The 27,683-nt window shown below is 42.5% G+C and overlaps 2 protein-coding genes across 3 annotated transcripts in view; one reads left to right on the forward strand and one right to left on the reverse strand.

The window, feature by feature from the left end:
• The first annotated feature begins 231 nt into the window (after nucleotides 1–231).
• CCDC22 (CCC complex scaffolding subunit CCDC22) lies at nucleotides 232–22,920 on the forward strand. The gene is made up of 18 exons (XM_081951145.1): nucleotides 232–486; nucleotides 4,525–4,604; nucleotides 6,837–7,014; nucleotides 7,365–7,497; nucleotides 7,594–7,700; nucleotides 8,294–8,378; nucleotides 10,164–10,333; nucleotides 12,172–12,378; nucleotides 12,603–12,659; nucleotides 14,231–14,350; nucleotides 14,691–14,810; nucleotides 15,392–15,508; nucleotides 15,613–15,714; nucleotides 16,556–16,663; nucleotides 19,705–19,800; nucleotides 19,885–19,944; nucleotides 20,810–20,884; nucleotides 22,497–22,920. Exons 2-18 carry the CDS (start codon nucleotides 4,555–4,557, stop codon nucleotides 22,608–22,610), a joined length of 1,899 nt encoding a protein of 632 aa, XP_081807271.1. The 5' UTR covers nucleotides 232–486; nucleotides 4,525–4,554; the 3' UTR covers nucleotides 22,611–22,920.
• Nucleotides 22,921–23,003: 83 nt separating this feature from the next.
• Nucleotides 23,004–27,683, reverse strand: part of FOXP3 (forkhead box P3) — a 33,394-nt gene continuing 28,714 nt past the window's right edge. For both annotated transcript variants that reach the window (XM_081951158.1, XM_081951159.1), the window contains exons 5-9: nucleotides 27,325–27,403; nucleotides 25,529–25,703; nucleotides 24,686–24,762; nucleotides 24,158–24,256; nucleotides 23,004–23,322 (exon numbers count right to left, since the gene is read on the reverse strand). In XM_081951158.1, the coding sequence (XP_081807284.1) occupies nucleotides 23,083–23,322; nucleotides 24,158–24,256; nucleotides 24,686–24,762; nucleotides 25,529–25,703; nucleotides 27,325–27,403 (670 nt within the window). In that variant the 3' untranslated portion in view covers nucleotides 23,004–23,082. The remainder of the gene's footprint in view (nucleotides 23,323–24,157; nucleotides 24,257–24,685; nucleotides 24,763–25,528; nucleotides 25,704–27,324; nucleotides 27,404–27,683) is intronic.

A 27,683-nucleotide genomic window follows, 5' to 3' on the forward strand; every position in this document is an offset into this window, starting at 1 on the left:
TGGATTATATTGCACGTAAATTAATGTCTTCAACACAACAGTTCTCAATCAGAGATAAATAAATTGGTATTTGTAGGGTAATTCTTAAAAGCAGCAGCAGCACTACCCGCAAATTACACTTTTCACATGAAATAAAATCGGCGTGAAAAAGAAAAAAAAATTCTGCTGGCAAAACTGCTTTGAAAAGAAAGTTACCGCTCGCCCACCATAGGCTCTCTAAAGAGCTTGTATTTCTCCGCGGGCTTTAATGAACTCCTTCGGAACAAAGACGTTCGCAGCGAGCGCGGAAATTTCCTCTCCGACCGTGTTAGTCTATCTATAATATCTCTGCTCCACGGCCGGGATTGCAGCGCTTTTGCCGCCGGGCCCGCACTACAAGTCCCAACGTGCAAGGCGCAGGGGGAGGCCAGTAGGAGATTTGCACTACAGTTCCCATCGTACTCTGTGGTGGGTCCTGTGACTGAGTGCCTGGCCCACCTCGGAGCGGTGAGTATTCGATCTTTCCCCCTGCAGCTTCTTTCGTTTCCTTTCTTTGCAGCACCTTCTGAAATTCGGAAATGCCTGCTAGGTTTTATTTCAGTCCTTCTAAAAACTGTAGCAACCTCTGGAGCTGAATGGCTCCGCTTCCTCTTCCTTTTCGAAGACTTCGGACGCCTTTTAGGAGTGGACTTGGGGCTCTAGGTTGCTTATTGGAGTCTTTGGACAGCGGTGGGCGAATGCCTTACTGTCTGGCAGGAGAACAGCTGAGCCCAAAACGTTTGGGGGTGCACACACAGGTTGGGAAAGCTATCCCGCGTCGTAGGCTGCTTTCGGATATATTTATTTTAATCAATTTCTGCGACCGCCCATCGCACTGAAGTGACTCGAGGATGCTGCCCAAACACTAAAAGATACAGTATAAATACAGTATAGAAAATAAATTTCACAACCAACTGAAACACAAAATAGCTACTGTAGTGCATATACCATACACTAAGAATGTGGGCTCAGTTACTCTCCCAATCCCCATGCCTGGGAAAATAACCTGGTCTTCAGAGCTTTCTGAAAGGTGAACAGACCGAGGCCCAATGTGACCTCGGTTTTATGGTGTTTTAGAGGGCAGGCTTAGTCATAGAGAATGCACATTTCCTGAGGCCTCTTAGATAACAGTCCTTGATCAACAGGGTTGAGAACATGCTCCTTCTGCCCATCCTAATGGGATGAATAGAAACAATGAGTATAAGGCACACCTATAATTGACCAGGCCACTGCATTTTGGACCAACTGAAATCTCTGGATAGTCTTCAAGGGCAGTTCCATTTGGCAGGGGTGACAAACTGATGGTTCGTGGGCTGGATGCATCACGCACAGACCACGCCTATCCCAGCTCTGCAAAGGCAAAAAACATTTCGATAGGTTGCAATACGTCATGTGATGTAATCAAGTTTGATACCCGTGATGTGGAGTATATTGCAGTAATCCACTTGGGAGTTGATCAAAACATGAGTGACTGTGCAGTATCTCCTGATCCACAATTGAGGCACAACACAAAACTGTGCAACTACTCCCCATCCCTGGTCATGACTGCCTCCTGTTTGTTGAGCTAGGATTCCAAGAGAACTCCTAAATTGCACACGTTGTTCTATCTGTAGCAGTACAAACCCATCCAGAACTAAAAATGAAAAATCACCAGATCCAGAAAGCATAAAACCAAACACAGCTCCATCTTGTTCTTCCCCATCCATTGCCTCATGGCCTCCAGGCCTTGAGACAGAAGCTCCAAAGCACCACTTGGCCAGCCAGGGGTGGAGATATGCTGCTGAGTATTGTCAGTGTATTGATGATATCTTACTCAATGCCTTCAAATGACATCACCCAGTAGCTTCATGTAGATGTTAAACAAGAATGGAGAGAGAGTTGAGCCCTTAGGTAGCCTATACAAGAGAGGCCATTAAACAGATTTCTCTCCTCCCCCCAACAGTGACTACAACTGATTTTGGCTGGATAACCAACATAACACTATTCCCCCAACTCCTTACTCCTGGAACCAGTTCAGAAAGATACCAGGGTTGATGGTATCCAAAGCCATTGAGAGATCACGAACAGCAAGGATGGATGAACTACCTCCATCCCACTTTCTCCAGAGATAATCACAAATGTGAGCAATGTTGTTTTAGTCCCATACCTCATCCCTATGCTCCACTGGGAAGGATACAGATGTTGACTTACAGTACCATGGTATTGGTCTGCAAGGAGAAAAAAACCCTGTCTTTGCATTTTTCCCATTTCTAAAACAAATCGCTATATATTTTTGGGAGTGGGAATAATGTGGTGTTGTCAGAGAGCAACCCAATTTTTATTTTACCAAGCAGCAGAGTAGGAGCGTTGCCCACTGCAAGTTTGACTTCTGCTGACCTGATTGCAAAACCATCATCATGTGACATCAAAGTGGCTGGGTTCCTGCATTGTGATAGCCAAAACTAAACAAGTACTTTATAGGTGTACAGCAGAGGTGGGTTGCTTCTGGTTTGGCCTGGATTGGGCGAACCGGTAGTAGCAGTGGCGGGAGATTCCGCCCACCCGGCTGGACGCTTCTGAGAATGTGCAGAAGTGTGTACGCGAACCGATAGTAAAAAAAATTGAAACCCACCACTGGTGTTCAGACTGTGAACTACATTATGTTGTTTCTGGGTCCCATTGCTTGTTTTATAGCTGTTTATACATTGAAGAAGTTGGCCTTTATTAGTGATGCCACAGCTGAAAGAAGATGAAGGGATTTAAAAAAAAAAATCATAACCTTTGAGCCAGTTTAGTCTAGTGCAGTGGTTCCCCACGTGGGGCCGAGGCCCTACAGGGGGGCAAACTGATTTTTAATGTGGGCAATTTAAACCTTGTTTAAACCAAGTGAATGACCTTTTAGGCTCCCCCCCCCTCGCCTCCCCTGGTTAGTAGAGTTCACTTTTTGAGTAAAATAAGAATTATATTGCGGGGGGGGGCGCATCCAGCAGCCTTCCAACAAGCAAAGTTAATGAGGGAGTCCAAGTTCACTTAATGACCGCATGATTCACTTAACAACTGCAGTTATTTACTTAACTGTGGCAAAAAATGTTGTAAAATGGGGCAAAACTCACTTAACAACTATCTTATTTAGCAAAAAAAACCGGCTCAATTGTGGTCATAAATCAAGGACTACCTATATGGATTAGTGTGACAGGTGAACTAGTCCACTGTTCAGACTTGGCTGTATTTTTTCTTTCTTTCAAGTCAATATGAACCCCTGGCAAGTGCTTGGACTCTGCAATTTTCTTGACACAGTTTTTGGAAATGACTTGCCATGGCCTCTGAGGGCTGAGGCAAAAGAATGACTGACCCAAAGTTACCCAGTTGGCTTTGTGGCTTAAATAGGACTAGAAATCATGGTCTCTAGTTTTCTAGTCTTCTGCCTTAGCTACCCTACCAAGCTGGCTTTCTTGGGTTTATATAGTTTGGCATTTTGGAGAGGAGGAGGAAGACAGCAAAGAAGAGGTGAGAATGAAAGCTCAATAAAATGATGAGTGGTATGGCAAGATACATTCTTCTACTAGGTCAGTCAATAAAATGTTACGAATAATAAAATGGGAGAAACAAATATTTCAGGTAACACATAAAATATGGTACTAGGGTTTGTGGTTGCTATTGGCTTAGATCAGGGGTGTCCAAACTTGGGAACTTTAAGACTTGTGGACTTCAACTCCCAGAATTCCCCAGCCAGCATGGCTCCCCAGCCACCCCTGGCTTAGATGTTTTAAAAGAGCAAATAGAAGTATTAGCAGGAAAGCTGTATAGACATTCATTAAAAAAAAAAAAGCTTAATATTGAATTTGAGACTCTACCAACAAACCTTGAGTGCCACAATCCCCTGTGAGTCCCGTTTTGGGTTTTTTGAAAGATCTATTGGACACTATTGTAACAAAGGAGACTCTTTACATTTCTTGAGCTGATTTAGGGTGGTAGCAAGAGAATCTTGTGTATTAGAGAACCAGAAATCATTGTCCTAAATCACAGGTGTCAAACTCTATCATGTCACATGATGTATTGCAATATTTTTTGCCATTGTGGAGCCGGGCTGGGTGTAGCCTCTGTGTGATGCATCTGGCCCATGGGCCACCAGTTTAACACCTCTGTAGATTCGGGCTGCAATCTCGGCTGGATCACCATAGCAAGAATTAACTGAATTAACTGAGCAGTGACCTTTTTTCAATTAGAAATGCTTTGTTTTTAGTTTTTCTTTCTTTTTTAGGTAATTGAGTGCCATAAATTATGTAAAAGGTTATGTGTAGAGCACCAGAGAAGTAAACACTGTTGGTAGATGAGTAACATTTGAGAATTTACTCATGGGTTCTTAATCTGCTAGCTGAAATGCGGTTGGCAAATAGAGCTAGGGGGGAATAAAGAATTGTCTCTATCCCCAAGGACATAAAGAGGTTGCTTGAAAACTCCTTGTTTGAGTTTTGTTGCTATAAATTGTTGGCCGTCTTGTAACACTGGGTCATCCTTTTCTACCAGGCATTCCTTTGTCCTAGATGTCACGGCATCATGGAAGAAGTGGACAAGATCCTGATACATTCCCTCCGCCTCTCTGGAACGTAAGGGCATCTTTATGTGTGCCGTGTTGTGTATGTTTGTTGGATGGGAATAGCAAGGAAGTGATTTGATATGGGAGCTTTGTATTTGCAAAGATGCCTTTAAGTTTTGCTTGATTGATGATGACTTCATGGACACATGAAGTATTTTCTTGACTGTGGTTTGCCATTGCCTCTTACTAATCTACAGTCCTGGTGTTGCCCATCTAAAGACAAACTCCATCTTCTCAACTTTCATGCAATGAGATGACATGCTGTTCCCTATTTCAGTTTTGCGTTCTGTTACAGAACACAAAAAATCTTCAGGTGCCTAGAAAATCGAACTAGAGCTCTAATATAATGGGCTGCAATAAAATAAAATCCATGGAACAAAGAACTGATTGAAATTAACCAGGAGATCAGATTTACCGCTGCCTTTATGGAAAAGTTTTCTCTGAGCTCTGGAAAATATAAGAAATCAAGGTTGCATGTCCAAGGTGTTTACTCTGTCGCTCTGGTTTCTAGCCTTCGCTTGGAGAACTTGGCTGGTCTTGCAGATATACTGGCTATGTACCCAACTAGGTATTTCACTGCTTCTGAATGCTGTGTGGGAGGAAGCAACTGACAGTTGCTTAGCAACTATGAATAGCTTAATCATTGGAGTGCGAACCCTTATTGGCAATCCCATGATTCCCTTTGAATAGCAATAATAATTAGCATTAAAGAGCAGATCCATAAGATTAATAACCCCACTGATTGAAGGTAAACCCCAGTCAGGTATAGTGTTCCACTAAGAGTTTGGAGACCATCTTATCTTTGCAGTTCCAAGATTTGTGTTCAGTTCTTCCTAGGTTGTCCTTATGTGCCTACATGCAACATTTGGCTGGTGAGTCATGAGTTGTGCAAGCCTGCTAGAAAGCAATAAATCCAGCAAAATATGAAATGGGCATGCAGATATTTAAAAGATGCGGAACCACAGTAGTCCTGAAAACAACCAGCATTTTTTGCAAAATCCCAGTGCTGCCACTACTATACTCTCTTTCAAACGAGAATCCATATTGATCTTTCATTAAGCACTCAGTATTTCTGGAGCACAGGGGCCTGAGATAAGTAGCAGCTTGGTTCACCAATGTTTAATTGGTAAAGGCATGTCTGGGATTGTAACCTGACTCACTACACTGAATAAGCAATGGCACTCTGAAGAAATTGTTAGCTATAAAAGGTTTTTCAGTTGCAGTGGAGCTCTGGAGCTAGGAAAATGCTTAAACCAGGGGTGTCCAAACTTTTTGCAAGGAGGGCCAGATTTGGTGAGGTGAAAATGTGTGGGGCCGATCATTCAGCCTGACATTCTTTGAACCCTTAACATTAAATGCGAATTAAGTACCGTATTTTTCAGAGTATAAGACGCACCAAGATTTTGAAGAGGCAAATTAAAAAAAAAGTTTTTGCATTCTCCAAAAATGGCCCATTTTTCACGAAAATGGGCCTTTTTTTTAAAGGGCATGAATAGCCTTTAAGAGGCTTCTAGAGTGCTCCTGGGGGCTAGGGGGGGCAAAGTTGAGCAAAAAATGACCCGTTTTTTGCTCATTTATGCCCTCCACAGCCCCCAGGATCACTCTGAAAACCTCCTAAAGGCTATGCACAGCCATTTTGGTGAAGGGGGCAGAGTTTTGGGAGGCAAAAAATGCTGTATTCAGTGTATAAGATGCACCCAGATTTTTAGCCTCTTTTTTGAGGGGAAAAAGATTCATCTTTATACTTCAAAAAATACGGTATTTTATGAAAGACTAAACAAATAACTCCGGTGGGGAGAAGAGGCTGCGGGCCGCTTGCAATTTGAAAAAGGGCCGCATTTGGCCCCCGGGCCGCATTTTGGACATGCCTGGCTTAAACCTACAAGGAAGAGCAATTATTCCTTATTTTCCCGTTTTTCTTCTCTTGGTTTTCTTCCTGTTGCCTTTATTCGGCATCCTCCACAACTGGGCAGCTTGGACAGATAACTGACTGAGTGAAATCCTATTAAGATTCAACAATACTAAAACAGAAGACTCCATTAACTTATGCACATTTCATTTTTTAGCTCAGAGGCCACCTTTGACTGTGATACTGGACAGACATGTGCTGTCTAGTGTAGTTTCTGTTGCAGTTTAATAATTGAGAGAGAAAACACGTAGGGTTTCCTCTCCCAGCAAAGGAGAAGTATAGGGTGAGTTGATAATATTTGCTCTACCATTCTCCCCTCATCTTTCCACCTAGGGATATTCCAGAGGAAGTTCAGAGCATCCGTGAGTTCACTACCGAATTGATTGTTGAATCTGTGGTACGCTGCCTGCGGGTCATCAATCCTTCTGTGGGAGCAAATCTGAGCCATGTTCTCCCTCCAGGCATGTCTGCCCGTTTTCGGATAGGCATGAGCCTGGCCCAGGCATGTCAGGTAGGTGGATCCTAAGGCATGAAGGATGAAATGTTGTCTCCTGCAGTAGTTTCATTCTGGTAAAAAAAATCTCCTGGTCTCTAGTACAATAAGTTGCTCTTTTTAAACTTGAGGTCCTTGCTGTGTGGAACTGTTATAAACTAGTCCTTCCTCTAATATTAGTTCCCATCAGATGTGTGAGGTAACAAAAAATATATCTTAAGATCAGACCTTCAGATCTGGAACCAACAATAATTAGCACTCTTGTTCTTCAAATCCATGTATTTTCAGTGGCTGGTACTTCAAAGCTGATATACAGAGAACCTTATTTTTCATCCTAGCTCATCCTGCTTTACTTTTTTGCCATCTAGGACTTGGGATATCAAGGGGAAGTGGGCTATCAGACTTTCTTGTACAGCAATGAGCCTGAAATCCGACGCCTTCTCCTCTTCCTGGTGGAGAAGTTTCCACGAGATGCCTCAGAAGATGCCAACCAGCCTGTGGGTATGGAGGACTCTGGGGGTTTTAAAGAAAAGTCAGGACACATCAAGGCCGAATCTACAAATTGTAATTGTGTGTTTCAACTGCTGTTCCTTTCAGGCAAGTCTGCCACTCTTCACAGAGCCATTGCTGCTACTATCAAGAGGCAACTGGCCATCCCATGGGTACCCCCTGCCTGCCGTACTTCTGGCTTGCAGCTTTTGCAGGTTTGTTTCCCACTCCTCAGCTTAAGCCGATAGCTTGATAAGCAAAATCTGGCACAGCACTTTTGCTCCTTGGAAAACCAAAACTTTTGAAAGAAGTTTCTAATCCTCATGAATTATAAAGCTCCTTTGGAGAAATGCAGGAAGATTTTGCAGAAGTGCACGGTGACTCTTGAGTCTTTTCCTTAACTCCCAGATCAGCCATCTTCTTTTCCCAGTATTTTTTCATTCATTTTTGCTTCACAACAATATTTCTCTCCCTGTTTGATAATAGTTCCTCAAAGTCTACTGCCACCCAGCTATAGCATTCTGAACAAAACATGCTGAGAGATATTAAATTAAGCAAACATATATTCATTGATTTGCAAATGCAAGCAAAAAAGGCAGGGATATTCTCTCCTGGTGTGCATACTCCACTGGGTAATTTGTTTTCCTCTTTCCCTCTGATGCTTTGTTTATGCATTTTTGTTTCCAGTATTAATTCTTGCATTTATCCTTATACAACCCTTTTCACTCTATAATGTTCTTGGGTTTTTCTCTTTTTAAAGACAATAATTTGTTCTTCAGACCTTTTTTTCTCCTTTCATTCTTGCCAGGGTTCACGCTTAATGAAACAGTTCCAGGCGCAACGATTGATCCTGCCACAAGAGTCAGACCCATTTATTGGGGAAGTATCACCAGGTGGGTTCTGCTTCTTGACTCAGGAAAAAGTAATACTGTTCTTGAGATTGAATTGTTCTCTTTGGTGTAGCCTGCAGATTTCATATCCTTGAAAACAATGGGCAGCCAGGGAGTGAGGATGTTTACGAAGTTCCCTACATGATGCTATACAAATGAGAGGGAAAGAGTGCACCTCAAGGCATTTACAATTTTCAGGCATAGGAGGCAACAGAAGAAGAGCAGGAAGATGTTAAAAAGTGAAATATTATGCATTCTCTACAGTCACACAAACATGGATTTAGTGTGCAATTAGTGCTGGATTGCATAACTGAGAATTGTGGAAATCCAACATGTTTAAAAATAAACCCAGAACATAACCTGGACATAGTGTTCCTGCTCAGACAGCTTATAGTTTTATTTGAGATTTCCAGTTTTCTGGGGTTCTTTGCTTAACAGGCATTTGGATGCGCCTTACATGTATGTAAGGAAGCCGTACGGGTCTGGATGGATGACAACAGGCTCAGGCTCAACCCCTCCAAGACAGAGTGGCTGTGGTTCCCGGCTTCCCGATTCAATCAGCATACCCCATCGCTGACCATCGGGGATGAGCAATTAGCCCCGGTGGAAGGGGCGCGCAACTTGGGCGTCCTCCTTGATGATCGGCTGACCTTAGAAGAGCACGTGGCGGCCGTGGCAAGGGGGGCGTTCCACCAGGTTCGCCTGGTGCGCCAGTTGCGGCCCCTTTTGGACCGGGAGGCCTTGCGCACAGTCACTCACGCGCTGGTGACGTCCCGCCTGGACTACTGTAACGCTCTCTACATGGGGCTCCCCTTGAGGTGCGCCCGGAGACTGCAGTTGGTCCAGAATGCAGCCGCGCGGGTTATTATGGGGAGATCGAGATTCTTCCATATAACACCTATCCTGCGTGAGCTGCACTGGCTTCCTGTGGCCTACCGGGTGCGCTTCAAGGTACTGGTTACCATCTTCAAAGCGCTCCATGGCACAGGGCCCAGTTACCTGCGGGATCGCGTCCTGCCCCATACATCCCTGCGACCCATTCGCTCACACAGAGAGGGGCTACTCCGGGTGCCGTCCTCTAGAGAGTGCCAGAGGGCGGTGCCCAGGAGTAGGGCCTTCTCTGTGGTGGGCCCTACCCTTTGGAATGACCTCCCCCCAGACATCCGGACAACAACCGACCTTCGCTCCTTCCGTATGAAGCTGAAGACCTACCTGTTTTGTCAAGCCGGCCTGGCATAACGTTACAATCTTGCCACCCCAGGTCATTTTATAATGGGAAATTTTGTTTTTTAAAGTTTTTAGAGTTTAATATTTTTGGGGTTTTAAATTTTGTAAGTATGCTTATTTATGGACTTATTTTTACCTCCTCTGCACGATATATGGTGCTATCTTGATTATTGCTCTGTACGTCGCCCCGAGTCCCTGTGGGGAGAGGGGGCGACTAATAAGTTCAATAAAATAAATAAATAAATAAATAATGTAGGTGATATTTTTTCTTGCTTTTCTCAGTTATTAAAAAAGAGATAGAGTGAAATTTCCAGACTACTCACACAGGCAATGTATGCACTCTTGAGCCTTTCACACTGAAATATGACAAAGGTGTTTTCTTTTTTTAAAAAAAAACACCTCATCTCCCAGGAGATGGTCCTATATGCAAAACTGCAGGATTTTCACAATATTGTGGAAACTTCTCATTTGTGTACTTAATAGCCATCTGTCCACTTGGGATTTTGAAAGAAATACTAACCGTTTGAGTAGATGTGACTGGAGTTGTTTTCTTCTCCCTAGAGAGGAGGGAATTCTTTGTCAAATTCCTGCCTCCTGTGTCAGCCCAGCTTCCTCAGCCTGCATCCTTGGTGCCATCCCTGTTGGAGCTTAATATGACTGAGCTGAGTGCAGCACAAGAGTGGGACAGCGAGTGGAAGAGCCAGGGGCTTGGTTCCCGCATGACCCCAGAGGTGGGCAGTAAGGAGTGAATGGAAGCTACCTACCCCAGCAACGCTCTCTACATGGGGCTGCCCTTGAAGAGCACCCGGAGGCTTCAGCTGGTCCAGAATGCGGCCGCGCGGGTTATCATGGGGGTACCTAGGTGCTCCCATGTTACACCCCTTTTAGGTGGCCTGCACTGGTTACCGGTTGTCTTCCGGGTGCGATTCAAGGTACTAATTACGACCTTTAAAGCGCTCCATGGCTTAGGCCCAGGGTACCTGCGAGACCACCTACTGCCACCAGTAGCCTCCCACCGTCCAGTACGATCCCACAGAGTTGGCCTCCTCAAGGTGCCGTCGGCCAGACAGTGTCGGCTGGTGACCCCCAGGGGGAGAGCCTTCTCTGTGGGAGCGCCTTCCCTCTGGAATGAGCTGCCCCCGGAGCTCCGCATAATCCCTGACCTCCGGTCCTTCCGACACGCCCTAAAAAGTTGGCTTTTCCAGCAAGCCAGCCTGGCCTGTTAATTTTATTTAATTTTTAAAATGTGAGTGTTATATAAATTGGGTTTGTTTTTTGGACTGTTTCTAATTTCCTTTTAACTTTTGTACTATGTGTTTTTTAATGCTGTACGCCGCCCTGAGTCCTTGGGAGAAGGGCGGCATATAAATCCAATAAATCCAATCCAATCCAATCCTACCTACCGCTTCATGGCCACTGGTGGTAGGATTAACAGCAACCATTAATGATTCTCATTTTTGTCTCACAAAACCTCAGCCCCCTTATGGAGAGTCATAATGAAGGAGGAACTGAGGCTGGAAGAAGGATTTACCCAATTCAGCTTAATGTATTAAACTTATTTAGTAAACTTGTGTGCTGCCTAACTTTCAATATCTTTGGATGGTTAACAACAATGAAACCCAAGAGAGAATCAGTAAAATATGACAAGTGGAGCAGGCCCAGGTGGAGTGAAACAAGGGCTGTCCCTCTCCCTTGCCAAAGGCATGGGTAAAGAACCAGGTCTTCTGAATAGTAGCAAAGTGAGGACCATCCAGCTCTCAGGGAGTACTTCATTCCAGAGTATACTGTAGGTGCTTGTAGAGAGATGGTACACTTCCAAGGTCCCAATAGATAAAACTGTTCAATCAAATGTACTAGGAGCATACCAACCCTGCAAGGTTGAAATGACTGGGGAGATACTATGGGAGACAAGTGGTCCCTCAAGTAACCAGGCTCTGTGCTATGTAGGGCTTTAAAGGTAATGACCAGTACCTGGAATTACACCCAGAAGCAAACTGACAAGCAGTGCAGCTTGCAGAGTTTACCTAGGCATACTTAATATATCCTTGGTTTACTGCCCTTCTGATGTCCAAATTCTCTTTTTCCTACCTGCTTTCAGAGATTGTCCAAGCAGAAGAGGGGCCAATGTCCTCTCTTCCTTTTCTCAGATTGCACCTTTCCACGAGTTCTTCATAAGGCTTTTTCAGAGTATGCAGGATGCCTTGCTAGATGTTGGGTTTTCTATGCAAATTAAACCTTAAAATGTTTTTATGTTATTTGATTTCCAAAACTCTGAATCTAACCAAAGTTTGAACCTATGGGCTGGGAACCACCATCCGTCAAATGTTATTGAAGTGAACACTTTGGCAGCTTTCTTAATTGGCTGTGCTGGCAAAGACTGCTGGGTGTTGCAGTTCAGCAATATTTGAAGGACGTAGCTACTCTGCTACTGCAATAAAGGAATAAAATTAACTTGCAGCAAACACAGTGTGGGTGGTTGCTATTTCCAGGGATGTTGCTCATAACTTCCCACTCTTATTCTTATACCTTGGCGCACACACCTGCCCCCCCCATATTGCCCCTTTCTCAGGAATACCGCCAATGGAAGCATCAACGACTGCACCATCGACTCTTGGACCAGCTACGACAAGCTTCTCGTGCTGGCCCATCTCAACAAGGGACAGCCAGCCGAGAGCTGCTACAGCTACTAGAAACATTCGGTGCTGGCCATGAACAGGCTGGTGCACTAGCCAAGGGCTCTCGCTTCACCCACACTCAACATTTGGCCTACGAGCAGGTATGAGGGGAAATATTTGATTTTAATTTCAGATGGGGAAATTAGGATTTTAAACAAGGGTACATGTGACAGAGCTGCTGCTTTGCTCTGGGTAGATCAGTGTGACTTGAATTCTTCAGTAGGCATCAGTTGGAGAAGTCTATCGGTCAAAGTAATGTTGGTGGGAAGGGGAGAAGAAGTAAAATACCTGAAGTTGACCTTCCATTTCCATTGTCCCCCAACAGGATGCAGAAATCCCAACACAGGTGGAGACTTTGCCAAACTCTCAGACATCGGAACAGGTAAACAGTTTTAAGATGTAGGAGAGTGGGTTCAATCTATTTTCTTTAGCTCATTCTATGCATGCTTTGGAAAAGGATTACTTACGTATTATAGGATGTTTCAGAAGAGCAAGTTGGAGAGCAAATTTTAATTGGGTGGCCTGCTGTGACTTTTCAGCTTCTCTTACTGCATAGAATTTTAGTAGGTATCCTTCACTATTGACCACAACATGTGAGGCATCTTATTTTGCATCTTAATATTCTATTCAAAGGTGCCCCATTTTCAAGTTTGTATACTGCTTGCCATAAATTGCTGATTTTACACTTAGCTACCAAACTCAGGGAGTGTCCTTCCTCTACAGAAGCTTTGATTTATACATACCATATTTTTCGGAGTATAAGACGCACCAAGGCTTTGAAGAGGCAAATTAGAAAAAAAAAGTTTTTGCACTCTGCAAACCTCCCCAAAACGGCCCATTTTTTACGAAAACAGGCCCATTTCCCCCCCCCCAAAAAAAGGGCATGAATAGCCCTTAGGAGGCTTGTAGAGTGCTCCTGGGGTGGGGGTGGGTGGGCAAAAAACAAGCAAAAAACGACCCATTTTTCATGAAAACGGCTCCATTTTTGTCAAAAAAAGGGCATCGATAGCCTTTAGGAGGCTTATAGAGTACTCCTGGGGTCTGGGGGGGATGGGGGGGGGAAATTGAGCAAACAATGGCCCGTTTTCTCTGAAAGCTTCCTAGAGGCTATGCACGGCCATTTTGGTGAAGCGGGCGGGGTTTTGTGAGGCCAAAAATGCTGTATTCAGTGTATAAGATGCACCCAAATTTTCAGCCTTTTTTTTTTGAGGGAAAAAGGTCCGTATTATACTCCGAAAAATACGATACTTCAAATACAAAACAGAAACTCTTCTGCAGAATTTTAATATGGTGTGGGGGGTGCTGAGTCCTGAAAGCAATTGTATAACATTGTTGCATAGGAAAGGCTCCCTAATAACACAAAGAGAGATCCCGCTAAATGCTTTGAAGCACTGTTCCTAATGCATATGGCTTTTAATTTATTCTTGGCTTTCCTTATCCCAAAGGTTTGGAGCATAAATACATGAAGCCATGAAGCTTTCAGCAAAAGTGAATAAAAGATCTGACCACATTAATTTAACAGTACAGCCTTGCTCTTCTGCTGACTGTACCTTATAAGCCAATCTGAACTCTGAATGGTAGACTGCAGCTAAAGATAGATACAAAAGGGGGAAGTAAGAAATGTGTCGGAAGACATTAGTTGCAATCGCCAAAGCTTATTGAGTCCAAGCTGACTTGTTTCATGAGCCTCTAATTGCTTGCTGTCGTATGAAACCTGGTTTCCTTTTGGGTGGTTTATGTCCAAAGGAAAAATAGAGAGGCCAGTTACACAAAATCAGTTTCTTACATAAAGCTGTTTAAAGCCTATGACAGAGTATACATTGTCTGTTTTACAGAACGCAAGCAAGAATAATAGAATGTCTGAACAGAAAATTCCAGCACTTCAAAATCACTGTTTTCAATGAATATCCTTTTGATTTCTCTCCTCTCTTTTTTTTTCTTTTTGGCTCTCAGGAGTTCCGGGAAAACCAGGCAGCAGAACTGGAAAATTTGGAAAGTGAACTGAGCCATCTCATAGCACAGATTGAGGAACTGGAGGGCCAGATGTCCACACTGGGGCTGACCCTCACACAGGTGAGAACCTAGCAATGTTATTGTCACCTGGATGGACCGTGCTAACTCAAAGAAAGAATTGTCAAGTGTCCTTTGTACCCCATGACCTTGCAACAGGGAAAAGGCTGGTGGATGAAAGCTGGATTTTAGTAAAACCTGAGATGCGGGATGGCAACGGAATGATTTAGGGAGACTTTGTGGAGAGTTATGGGAGTCAGCAATAATCCACATCACTAAATAAATTCCTATGGAAAATCCCTCTGAAGTAAATGGAACGTAGCGGGATTTCCCAGGAGTTTGTGAGAATGCTATCTGGGCTCCCTTCAGAGTTTGTTTTGAGAGGAATCCCTTCCTTCCTCAGGTGGAAGGGGAAGTACGGCAGCAGCAAATGGGAGTGACAGAGCAGGAACAGGTCCTGCGTGTGAAAGGACGTACCGTGGAACTATTGCCTGACGCTGAGAACAACATGGCTAAGCTACAGGTAACAACTGGAAGTGGGGAAGTGATAGAGGAGCTAGGCTGAAAAGGGGAAATTATTGCACTTGGAAGCACAAATAATCAGGAATGGAAAATACAATGAAAAGTGGAAATGGTTCTAAAATAATTGCAAATGGAGTCATTGGAAAGGGAGATCCCAACCTTTCCTATGGCTTGCTCACAATGGCTGCAGCAAAGGGCAGACAATTGGTGGATATGGATTGCAGAGAATGTGGAAGAAAAGCTGGTCCTTGTAGATGGAATGGGAAAAGAAAACACTTGACTCATGTTTGGAACAAACTTTTATTAAGATGAATTTGCTACAACCTACCTTCCCAGTTTGTTATTCTCAGTATTGTTAGCTGGCCATTCCAAAAGGTGGAATTGTCTACTTGAAGAGAATAGAACATCTAACCTTCTCCTGTAATTATGGAGGAAAAAGAGCTTTAGTGCATGCAGACAAGCAGCCTATCTCTTTCTTTTCCTGCTCTTCTATGAATGGAAAAGAACATTGTGTAGGAAATATCTGGATGGGAGGAGAGCTGGGTGGTACTATGGATCCCAACATCTTGTTTCGTCCTTCAGGTGCTGGTTGAGAGCAGTGCACAAAGAGTCATCCAGCTGGCGGCCCAATGGGAGAAACACCGGGTGCCACTCATCCAGGAGTTCCGAGAACTGAAGGCTCTCCATGATTCCAAGGAGGTGATGCAAGCAAAGGGATGTGAGGGAAACCCTTCTTCAGAAGAGAGACTTGATGGTGATGATGCCGACCTTTTGATGATACTGACCCTCTCCTCCCCTTTCAGCTGGAATCATCACAGCGCTTGTTGGACATCAGGGAGCTGCACGAGAGGATCCGATTGGCCGCTGATGAGACTAAGCGCAAGGATGACCTCTACAAACAACTGGTTGGTGATGTGTCTGGCTGGTTTGCTGCAGTTGGATCCTTGCAAAAACATAGTTTGCCATACATAGGAGAGTGATTGGGACAATGGTTCCTTCCATGACTGATGATAGCTAGTTGAAAGCTAGAGTCCTTCCACCTAACTTCCTGCTTTCATGTCCTTTCTAATTAGGGCATGTTAGCTAATGATAGGGAAGTGGTGGCTCAGTGGCTAAGACGCTGAGCTTGTTGATCAGAAGGTCAGCAGTTCTGCGGTTCAAATCCCTAGCACCGTGTAACGGAGTGAGCTCTCATTATTTGTCCCAGCTTCTGCCAACCTAGCAGTTTGAAAGCATGTAAAAATGCAAGTTGAAAAATAGGAACCACCTTTGGTGGGAAGGTAACAGCATTCTGTGCATCTTTAGCGTTTAGTCATGCCGGCCACATGACCACAGAAACATCTTTGAACAGTGCTGGTTCTTTGAAACAGAGATGAGCACCGCCCCCTAGAGTTGGGAACAACTAGCATATATATGCGAGGGGAACCTTTACCTTTACCTAATGATTGCTCTAATTTTTCTAATTGGGAAATTACAAAAAAATTTAGTATGGGGTGAAAATATATTACATAGAGCCTTTCTAGAAATGTAGGTCCTATAGTTACTAACTATAAAAAAAATGATTTCCTAGGATACAATACTATTCCTATCTGATAACTGCTTGCCAATATAGCTAAATTTTAAATATTCCAAGGTTCAATTCCTGCTCGCAAAATTGTGATACTGTACTGTGCCAGGAATACTTAATTCCTTCAGAACAACAAACATACCCTTGTGCTCCTCTGCCCATTTTCTCTCCATGTGCAGCTTGTAGAGGTGGAATCTCTTCCCAAAGATATCTCTCGCTCTGCCTATACCCAGCGCATCCTGGAGATTGTTGGAAATATCTGTAAGCAGAAGGAAGAGATCACAAAGGTAAAGCACTCAAAACACCTGTACCTGGGAAGTGTCAAATGTGTGTGCTGTAAATCCGCTGTACAGGTAGTTCTTGACTTAACAACCAGAATTAAGATCAGGATTTCCATTGCTAACCAAAGGGGTTGTTAAGTGAGTTGTGCCTGATTTTACAATCTTTTTTTGCCATGTTGTTCAGTAAATCACTGCAGCTGTTAAGTGAACCTGGCTTCTCCCATTGACTTTGCTTGTTGGAAGCCAGCTGGAAAGGTTGTAAATTACAATCATGTGACCCCAGGATGCTGCAACCATTGTAAATACATGCTGATTGCCAAGCGCCTGTATTTTGACCACGTGACCATGGGAATGTTGTGACACTCACAAGTGGGAAGATCATTTGTAAGTCCTTGTAATTTCCTTCAGTGCTGTTGTAACTTCAGACAGTTGCTAAACCAATAGTTGTAAGTCGACGACTAACTATAATATGTTCAGGGTTGGTAGCAATTGGGAGTACATGTTGGCAACTAAGTGATCTTCCTGTCACTTGGATCCTCAAGCACTGTACTGTAAATCCCATATCCATCTCCCATGCTGCCTGGGGAATTCTAGGAGTTGAGGTCCACTCATCTTAAAAATTGCCAAGCTTGAGAAACACTGATCTAAGCAGTACTGTTGTGGACTAAGATCAGGAGGCTGAGAGAGGAATCAGAAATTCCTGCCAAGAGATTATTACAATAATCTAAGCATAAAACAATCAAAAGGCCAACCTTGCAGCATGTTTTATTCTGCATTTACTATGCCAATAACTATCATCTTCTGGTTGGCCACTCACTGTCTGGTTGGTCACCTGTTGCCCAGCCCAATCTAGAAACAAGGATGATGTAATGGTAAAATGAGTCCTTAGTAACTTCCTACTTCCTGTACACTTCTATAAATTTTCCTGCTTAAACTAACGAACTTTTTAGGAATGCTACATAGAAGTCTTTCAGGAATAATAGCATTTGGATGCAAGTGGAAATTGTGTTATACCAACAGAGAGGGAAATACTGGATCTTAAAAGGCTTTTATAGGGGTACACTATTTTCTTGGATTTAAGAGCCATGCTGAGGTCTGCTCTTAACAGTGGTGACAATAGAACACAAAGTATACTTTATTTATTTTTTGTTTGCGGGAGGGGATAAAAATTGCCCTTTAAAATTACCTTAGTTTTAAAACAAAACATATTATTGAAAAACTTTACTATTGGGGGCTTTGGGTCTTCAGAGGATGTGCTGTTGAATTGCAGACATGGATTGCTGGTTTTTTTTTTTTTTTTACCCTCTAGCATGTCTTTTATTCAACATATGACTTCAGCCAGATGCTGAAGCGCTGAGCTGTCACGAGAACAGCATATTTGACACAGTGAAAGGGCCAAGCCAGGGAGGGTACAGAATCTGTTCAGACTTCCTGCAATACCATTGCTCTGCATTTTAACACGGGGGTGATTTTAAAAGGCGATCTTTATCCTCTCCATATGGACCGCCCCCAAATCTTAATCATGTCAAATCTATAGATACACTTGATAACAGTGTCAAATTCTTTCTCTGCCAGGCTTGACTTGGCACCAATTTTCTTCAATGTCAGCATTACTGAAGACGTACTCATTCACCCAGAGGGTTTTCCCCCCTCCTGCATTGTCATTTTGTGTGTTGCTGTCATTTGTATTAAGCTGTTTCAAGAGTTATGACTTCTTCCATTAGATATGGTTTTATTTGCTCGGTTTACTATATTCACTTCGGCATTACTAAAGTGAGTAACAGTGTTGTATAAAGCATATCTGCCTCCCTCAAAGGTAACAGGCAAAGAAGCAGGCGTATGCATATACAAGGATAATGCCTAGCTATGCACAGGTGGTTTGCAATTCCTTCTGTGCAAAAACTCATTGTGGTCTGACTCTCCTTCACTTTGGCTGAGTCCAGTAAGTGTAATAAATAATTTTCTGATTATCTGTCATTTTACCTGGCTGGTTTCCAAGAGGAATGTATGAAAATCCCTTTGTCGATTTTACAAATACTCCGTCACTTCCACTGACAAAAAGTATAGAACCGTTTAGAGTGCCATGTGTAAGTATCCTCTCTTTTGGTGATTTGGGTCTGATCACATTCTCACAACCCAAAAGAGCCCACGTGAATGGTAAAACGTTAGGATAAATCAGGCAAGGAATCTAATATCATGTAGCGCCATACTATTTTTAAATTGTAAAACTGTAGTAATATCAGACTCCAACCCCCTCCCCCTAGAAAAACCACACTGAGCTTCTAACCATTTCCTGCCCCTCACCTATAGACAAAAATCTTGCCAAACTCAAGCAAACTACTTGCATCATTAAAGATATACCCTGAGAACTTCTGGGGAATTAACTCTCTTCCTTCCAGGCAAACTATCTAAACTTCATTGTCTTTTGCTCCTCTTCAATGCCCTCCCTTCCTCCTGGGAATCGAGATTATATTCCATCACAAGCAATAGAATTGTGCAAATCTAAATGCACTTCCACCTCCCTCTCTAGCTTTGTAAAACTAGAGTCTTGTTTGTTTACTAAGGTTACATTCCTGCCCTGGTCTCAGTATTTTATCTAACCATTATCTTGGTCACAGCTCTTCTTCCTGTCCCTCAAGGCCAGAATTTTAAGTGCAATAAATAAATTGCCTATCTTCCTGAAAGCCTGGACTCTTCTTGTGCCAGTATCTTTGAACTCTGGTTACCATTTCTGCCTAACCAAACACATAACATCAATCAAAAATGGTGGCACTGAGCAAGCTTCATCAGTCTCTTTCAGTAATGGTCCCTCTCTTCTCAACAGGGCCCTCAACTTGTGCCTGTCTATATTGAACAAAGGCTATTTGTCTCATCACTGAGCTTTAATTATTAGGAAGGCTCTTCACTTAACAGTGTTTACAATAATTGCTGCTATTATTTTAGCGTTGTTCAAAGATTTCTTATTGGCAATTATGAAATCTGTTAAATTCTCATTTGCAAAGCGTTGCTGCTGTTTTATGTGTGGCTACTTGCTTTTCCTTCCCAAGATCTTACATGACACCAAGGAGCTCCAAAAGGAAATTAATAGCCTTGCTGGGAAGCTGGACCGGACTTTTGCTGTCACTGATGAGCTGGTTTTTAAGGTAATGGCTGGGGATCAGAAGAGGGTAGAGCACTGAAGGGGCACATTGAAGAAGCTAACTTCTTCCCATTGTCTCTTTCCACAGGATGCCAAGCGGGATGAGGCTGTGAGGAAGGCATATAAGTATTTGGCAGCTTTGCATGAGGTGAGAGGTTTCCTATTGCAATAATACGCAGCAGATGTTTATGAGTATGCGCAAGAGAGTAATAGATTGATTTTTAAATCCCAGAGAAGAGAAATTCCTGCAAGAGAACAGCAGCTTTTTTTTTAGGGCTGTTTCCTAAAGATACGGCATAATTTGTTGGGAGACACAAAGTGGGAACAATGTGCATAATGAGTAGAGGTACCTTTCTACTCTGATACCCTTCTTTTTCTTTCCCTACACTCCTTTTTTCCCTTCCCTGTTATCTTTCAAACTCCCTCTTGAGTTTTCCTCTAGGAGGCTGCTAGGAAAGGGTCTGATATCTTTTAGAGATGGCTTACTTGTAAAAGGCACTTGAAAATAAGCCAAGGACCACAGGTTGCCATGCCCATGCCATTCCTCCAGGAAAGTCCTGCCACTATTTGATAATGCAGAAGAGGGGTCTTGGCTATGAACCGTACAAGTGAGCCTGAACTGCCTATCTGGGAGGGTTGAACAATGAGGCAAGCAGTCTCCAGTGTATTCTAGCTACAAGTATTAAGATTTAAAATCAGGATCCTGATTTGAGCCCAGTAAATACTTCGCAACTGGATATTTCAGGACTGATATATTGGAATTTTTACCCAGTGGGGATGCTTTGCATCAGTCATATTTCTGGACAACTTGAAAGATAGACCTACGAAACACAACAAAATCATGGTATGAGGGCAGGTATGTGATATGGGTATATAATCTTATTAGGGTACTTCACATAATTGCGCTTGTAAATGTAGTCCTACCTTTGTTATATACCCAAGATGGTCCACACTGCATTGTACCTTCTTGGGACCCTTCCCCACTGAAGCTGCCATTTCTGCCTCTCCCTTAGAATTGCAGTCAACTGATCCAGACTATTGAGGACACAGGTACCATCTTGCGAGAAATCCGAGATCTTGAGGAGCAGGTGAGTCTGACTTGAAATACAGGTGGCAGATGGAAACTATTATGGCTTTCACAGTTATCACTATTTGTATGTATTTGAAATTTGTTAGTTTCAGTCCATTGCCAGCTGTTCATTTCATTCCTTGAAATAAAATAGCTCTTGAACAGTTGCACTTCTGTATAGAGATACCTGCCCCTCTGTCTTTCTGATAGCTTTCTCATGATGCTCTATCCCCCCTTCCTCATTGCTTTGTGAGAGAATATGTGTGAAAGTCTCTCTAAACTCTGTATAAAATATGATGGAGTTTGATAATAATTTGTGTTGCTTTCCGATTCTGCAATCCCCTAATAAATTCAGCTGAAATTGGGAACAATGTTAAATATCCTTGGTTATTTTTAATGAAAAGCCCAGTCTCTTGTTATAGAGGCAGCTATTAAAAAGCCAGAATCCCTCTAGACCTGAAGTACAACCGTGAATGCCTGCTCAGTTTCTCTTTTCTCTCCATTAAGCAGGAATAAGATTATGACCCTAGGAATCGGGTCATATATCTTATGGTATATATTGTCTGCTTCTTGAGTAATAAAGTTTATTGTGCAGTGTTATACAACAATCCCTATTAATTCTTTTATGTTTGTCTAGGGTAGACAGTCTCAGACATTTTTTGGTTCATGGCATCCTTAGCAGTTCCAAATTGGGTGCTGCAGTGCCCCAGGGCATCACAGCATATTCATTAATAGGTTCATTTATTAAGTAGTAAAACATCTCACACAGTGCCCTGTGAGCTTGCTTTGTGGCCTGGTGATGCCATGGGGCACAGTTTGGGAACCTCAAATGTAGGGTTTTGGTATGGATTCTTAACATAACCTGATTTAGCAAAACAAAAAAACAAAACACAATCCTAGGAATAAAAGCAAAATCAGGTTTTTAAAATAATGTTGTTAACTCTTGATTAGAAAAGCAGAAGTAGAAGAAGCACTATTTTTTTTCTGATAAGCATTTGCAATTTTAGATACATGATTAGCCTGGCAGTATCAAAGCAGACCTTCCAAGACATGCGTCAGCAAATCACAGTATCCTTTAACACACACACACACACACACACACACACACAAATTCTGACCACTGAATTTTGATGGCAAACTACGAAATGGTTTTTGATGCTGATGTCAAAGTTATATTGAAAAGCTATGGAAATCACCTTTGGGCTATATGATGACCAAAACCTACAAAAACATCTCCCTCAATAGTTTGGAAATGCTGATGTTACCATTGGATATTTAACCATTCTGTTATGGCAGCGCTTGATAGCTGAAGATAGTCATGCCATAAAAATAAAGCTTAAATGAAGTTTCCGAATCAACTAAAAGGTTTCCCACCTCCTATTGGGAAAATGGTTTGAAATCTGTTCCAGATATCCCTTTTACAGTTAAAGCTGTAATAATTAAGGATAAAAGTATAATTTTAGAAAAGGTGTGTGCTGGTGTGAAAGTGATAATTTGGGAAGCAAATGCCATTATTTTCCATTTCTTTTTTTCATTTTTGATGGATTAATTCAGCATGATGGATTGCAGAGTGCGCAGGGGTGCCTCCCATCGAAAATAATGGCCCCCATTTGTTTGTTTCCCCTTTCCAGATTGAGAGTGAAACCAGCAAGAAAACCCTGAGCAATTTGGAGAGGATACTTGGAGATTATCGGGCCATAAAGCAGGAAAATATATCACTGCTCAGCCGATCCCGAGAGACATGAAGATCCCTTCTTGATACACAGTTCTAGATGGTTCAAGGGCCCAACCAAGCTCGTTTCATTAAGACTCTCCTGTGCCTCTAGCCAGAAAAAGTGGGGAGAGTGAGCAGGGCTCATTCCTCCAGGCTCTGCCTAGATTGCAAAAACCAGTCCAAGTGCAGCACATTTCGGGCACAATGTGAACCCTTTGTGTCTATACTGGAGAAACAGATATGCAATGGGGACATTCTTTCCTCCATTTATTATTTCAAACAAGGCCCTTGTTCCTTTTCTCCTAAAAACCCAATAAAATTCCCTTTTTCTGTTTTCTTTATTCAGAATACTAGGAATGCTGCTATGAATTAACAGAACACTGCAGCGTGTGGCCGGTTTAGGCTGCCTCTGCCTCCAAATTTGATGCTTCTCCATCCATAGCTTGGAAACAGGATCTTGAGCATTGCTGACTTTGTGAATGATGGGAGAGAGTCAGCTCAGCTCACAGGGGTTCCTGGGAAACCAGAAAAGTGGAGAGACGTGTTCTTGGCTGGGCAGTGGATTCCAATGGTGCAACAGAACCCCCTACTCCTTGGTTGAACAGAACTGGGTATGGATAAGTAGCACAACGCTGGCTTCTTTTCTTCTGGTACTCAAGTTCATCCACTGTCCAAACAGCTCCCTTGACGTTCTCCACTCGCACAAAGCATTTGTGCAAGCTCAGGTTGTGTCGAATAGCATTCTGTGGATTGAAGAAAGGCAGTGATGGTTAAATTTGCATTCTTGGTAGCCAGTCTTCATTCAGGTTGCCTTCCAAAATCTCTCATCTTTCTCGTGCTTTCAACAGGCAGATATACCAAGGCTATTTTTACAGTCTGGTCTTAATGCTCCTTTATTTGTTTTTCAACCTCTTAACTTTGGTCTGTTCTGAAGTTAATTTCTAAAGCAAATCTTCTATAAATTGTTAGCAAGAATATGTTTAGGGACTATTACAGAGCTAGGTAACATTCTATAACAGCAGCTGCTCTTATCAAATCAGATCACTGGTCTCCCGATCCCAGTATGTTCCATTTGGATTGCTTAGCAAAACATGGGTTTCCTTTCCAGGACTTTGGTTTCTAGCACCATCTACATGCAAATGAGATCTTTCACTCTTACACAGAGGGGAATCAATTGTCTTCAGTATTTCTGAAGTTTTTTTTTTCTGTATAGTCTTGCCCAATTATTTTGAGGTATTATTCTTTCCTCTCATGTTTTTATATTCATTTTCCAACTCTATTTTTTATTTATTTATTTATTACACCAGTATGCTGCCCATCTTGCCTAGGTGACTTACTCTGATCGTAACCAGATGTGTTTCTGTGATTCGTTTACATTTTAAACTGAAATACTTAGGAGAAACTTATTTCCAAATTCTGAAGTTAATTCACACACATTTTCTTAGCTGTAATGCACCTATTTCTTTCTCTTTTCTGGTCCTTTGGATTTTCTTGCCAATTTCATATGGAAGCACCTCTTTTCCCACAAACTTCAGTTTTATCTTTCCTCTTTTGAGTTCAAACCTGAGTTCAGCTCACCTTCCAGGTAGGAGTGTTGTGTCTGAAGTAGCCAAAATTGTTGAACCAACGGTAAATTTCACTCAGGTTGAGTTGTTTCTTGGGAGATTCTAGGATGGCCTGCAAATCATAGCATCAGTACTTCATAGTATGGCTGTTTATTGAAAGGGATATTGGCGCGTGTGTGTGCAAAGGAAAACCAGCAGCTTCTTTGCCCCAATATTATTTTTACCATCCCCAAACAACCTGTTTAAAGAGAGTTTTGCAGTTCTGTAGGACATCTGAAGTTGCTGCTTACAAAAATAGCTATTGGTAAAATGTGACTTTTTTAAATACAGAGAATAGGTATTTGTGGATATGGGATACTGCTGTAGCTAAGAGGAGAAAATGTGTATGGCAAGAGCATGGGAAACAGAGCATCATTTGCATGTGCATTCAGTACTCTAAGAAAGTAGGATTGGAGGAGAATGAGTTTGCAAAAGTATGCATCCTGTTTTAAAATAATCTCTTGCTATTTGTGTGAAGTTGGCAAATTTTGCAATAACTTACCCAACAAATCAGAGCAGCATATGTGAAGGGTGGGCGGGTTGTGGTATGCCGGTAATAGTCCATGCTGGGGGTTTTCACTGTGGTGACAAAAGTAATTAGTCAGGCAATCTTCTACTTTCTGGAGTCTTCCGGTCCTATTTCCTTTCTGCTTTCTTGAAGGCATTTTCTTTCTAAATATTAGAAACCTGATACTGCTTCTATAGATGTAAAAGCTGACCAACAACTTGTAGCAAGTCTTCAAGTACAGCAATTAAAAATTCACTACTGTATACGTACATCCAGAAGCAGGTTAGCTCCCTATTGGCTCTAACCATCATGCTCAGCAGTCTCATAAAGCACAGAAACTTGTTTATCAATGGACTGAAGCTTTTAAGTGGCACTGCCTCTATATTAAGCAATTAAATTGTTCTTATTTGTTTAAAGTAAAAACCTAGAACACAGATTACATTCCAGTTTGCCAGAGTATTATTGAAACTAGAATTCTGAAGCAGAATGTATAATGTAGGTATAGCTGTTCCAATCAAAATGGATCCATCTACACCAGGGGTGTCCAAACTTGGGAGCTTTAAGACTTGTGGACTTCAACTCCCAGAATTCCCCAGCCAGCCATGCTGGCTGGGGAATTCTGGGAGTTGAAGTCCACAAGTCTTAAAGTTCCCAAGTTTGGACACCCCTGATCTACACCATTCTGCTTTTTTTATGCTGACTTTTCAGCCCTATGCATCCCAGGTGGGTTTTTGCAATCGTCCTCCTGTTCTAGACAAGTAGCAAACTTCTGTAATCTTAACATTTGAAATTTAGAAATTGAATCCTGCCTCCAGTCTCCCACAACGCACTTCTCACCTGGATTGGTGTAGAACCCATGGTGATTGGAAACACAGATCCCATTCACAAGTTCACTCCTTGGCCCTTTGGTCTGCGGTGAGAAGATGAGTCCTGACCCATATGGAAGCTGTGAATGGGAGGTCAATGCTAGCTCTGCCCTCATAACAGCCAGTTTCTGCTTTTCTTGTGCCAGCTGCATCACAGAACAAAGACGGGAAAACTAGGGTCAGTTTCTAGATGAACCTTTCAACTTCTTTGAAAATATGCAGGAAACATCATGCATATTCCCACTTATCATTTTATCTAACCCCATATTAAAGAAAAAATCTTCATATACCCCGTATTTTTGGAGTATAAGACACACCTTTTTTCCTCAAAAAAGAGGCTGAAAATCTGAGTGCACTGAATACAGCATTTTTTGCCTCCCGGAGCCCTGCCCTCTTCTCCAAAATGGCCGTGCATACCCTTATGGAGGTTTTCAGAGAGCTCCTGGGGGCTGGGGAGGGCAGAAATGAGCAAAAACTGGCCTTTTTTGCCCCGCCCCCTCGCCCCCAGCAGTACTCTATAAGCCTCCATAAGGCTATGCATGAAATCTTTTTGACAAAAAACGCCCGTTTTCGCGGAAAATTGGCCATTTTTTTGCTCGTTTTTGCAGCCCCCCCAGGAGCACTCCACAAGCCCCTCCCCAAGGCTATTGCCTTTTTTGAAAAAAACTGGGCCTGTTTTCACGAAAAACGGGCCGTTTTTGAGAGGTTTGCAGAGTACAAAAACTTTTTTTTTCCTTTTGGAAAGCTCTTTAACTGATTGATGAAAATTACATTGATCAAGAGCTGTGCCAGCAGAAACAAAGTCTTAGGTGCTGCAGATTGTCAGTGATTTCCTTCTCCAGCACATGGATAAATACACCTGGAAAAATCTACCTACCCACTCTCTCCCTACCTATCTACTGTATTTTCTCTCTCTCTCTACCTACCAACCTACCTATTCTCTCTCTCCCTACCTATCTACTGTATTTCTCTATTTATCTCTCTATCCCTCTACCTACACTCTCTCCCCCCCCACCTACCTACTGTATTTCTCTATTCCTCTTTCTACCTACCTACCAACCTACCTACTCTCTCTCTACCTACCTACCTATCTACCTAAACTCTCTCTCCCACCACCTACCTACTGTATTTCTCTATCTCTCTATCTCTCTCTCTTTCTCTATCCCTTTACCTATCTAACTACTCACTCTCTCTCCCTACCTACCTACTGTATTTCTCTCTCTCTCCCTCTCTACCTACCTACTTTTTTTAAAAAAATTGCCTCTTCAAAACCTTGGTGTTATACTCCGAAAAATATGGTAGTTAAATGGTGGAGCCCAGAGCTTGGGAGTGTCTTTAAATTGTACCTCTGCCTTCATCTGTATTTGCAGTAACTCCAGTCTATTCTTCTTTCCAACTTTTTAGGGATTGAACAATAAGTGTAAGCACATTTAAACTATATTTGGCTATTTGGGGGCGGTGTCCTTGCTTTGAGGATTTTCCCCACTTGGAAGTCCTAGGTTTGCTAACTTAAGGGTTGCCCTGAAATTGTTCATAATACCTCTTGTTATTTGTGTTTGGTTATGGAAGTGACATAACTTGGAGAATTCAATTTGATTTAGATTATCTCGGGTACTTCAGTTTTATGGGCTTTATCTCTCAGAATCCCCCAACTAGTATAGCCATAACTAAGAATTATGGAAGATGGTCTAGGCTAGGTGCAGTTAGATTAGTCAGAGGAATGTGATTTCCTTTAAGCATGTCCCTTTCTTTCAAGATTGCACTCACCCGATCTTCTAATTTGCGCACCAAGTCCTCTTGAATTTGCCACTCAGTATTATCTGCTCTGCATTCCCTGTATGTGACTCTGCAAACGACAACAACCACAGACTGTTTTAGTCATACCACTTTTTTCAAACCATATTGATCACTGACACTCAAGGGTTTGGGGGTTTTTTAATGGTCATTCTCTGGTGGTATTTCACTGTTGAGTCACCCGTGCACATTAGGCAAGATGGAGCACCGTAATAACTACTTTGTGCAGAATATAGACAGCTTGATTGCGTTCATCCAGGCATGTGAAACTGAAACTTCTATGATTGCTTCTAATCAGGGCCAACTTCAAGACAGAATCCTGAAGAAGCAGT

The sequence above is a fragment of the Natrix helvetica genome (assembly GCF_964273705.1).
Source record: "Natrix helvetica genome assembly, chromosome: 1".
Lineage (NCBI taxonomy): Eukaryota > Metazoa > Chordata > Lepidosauria > Squamata > Natricidae > Natrix > Natrix helvetica.

Excerpts from the sequence above, each read along its gene's own strand:
- CCDC22 (XM_081951145.1), top strand. The coding sequence starts at position 4,555 with ATGGAAGAAGTGGACAAGATCCTGATACATTCCCTCCGCCTCTCTGGA. Across the intron at positions 7,015-7,364 it reads GCCTGGCCCAGGCATGTCAG|GACTTGGGATATCAAGGGGA; the intron begins GTAGGTGGATCC and ends TTTGCCATCTAG. Across the intron at positions 15,509-15,612 it reads CTCTCCATGATTCCAAGGAG|CTGGAATCATCACAGCGCTT; the intron begins GTGATGCAAGCA and ends CTCCCCTTTCAG.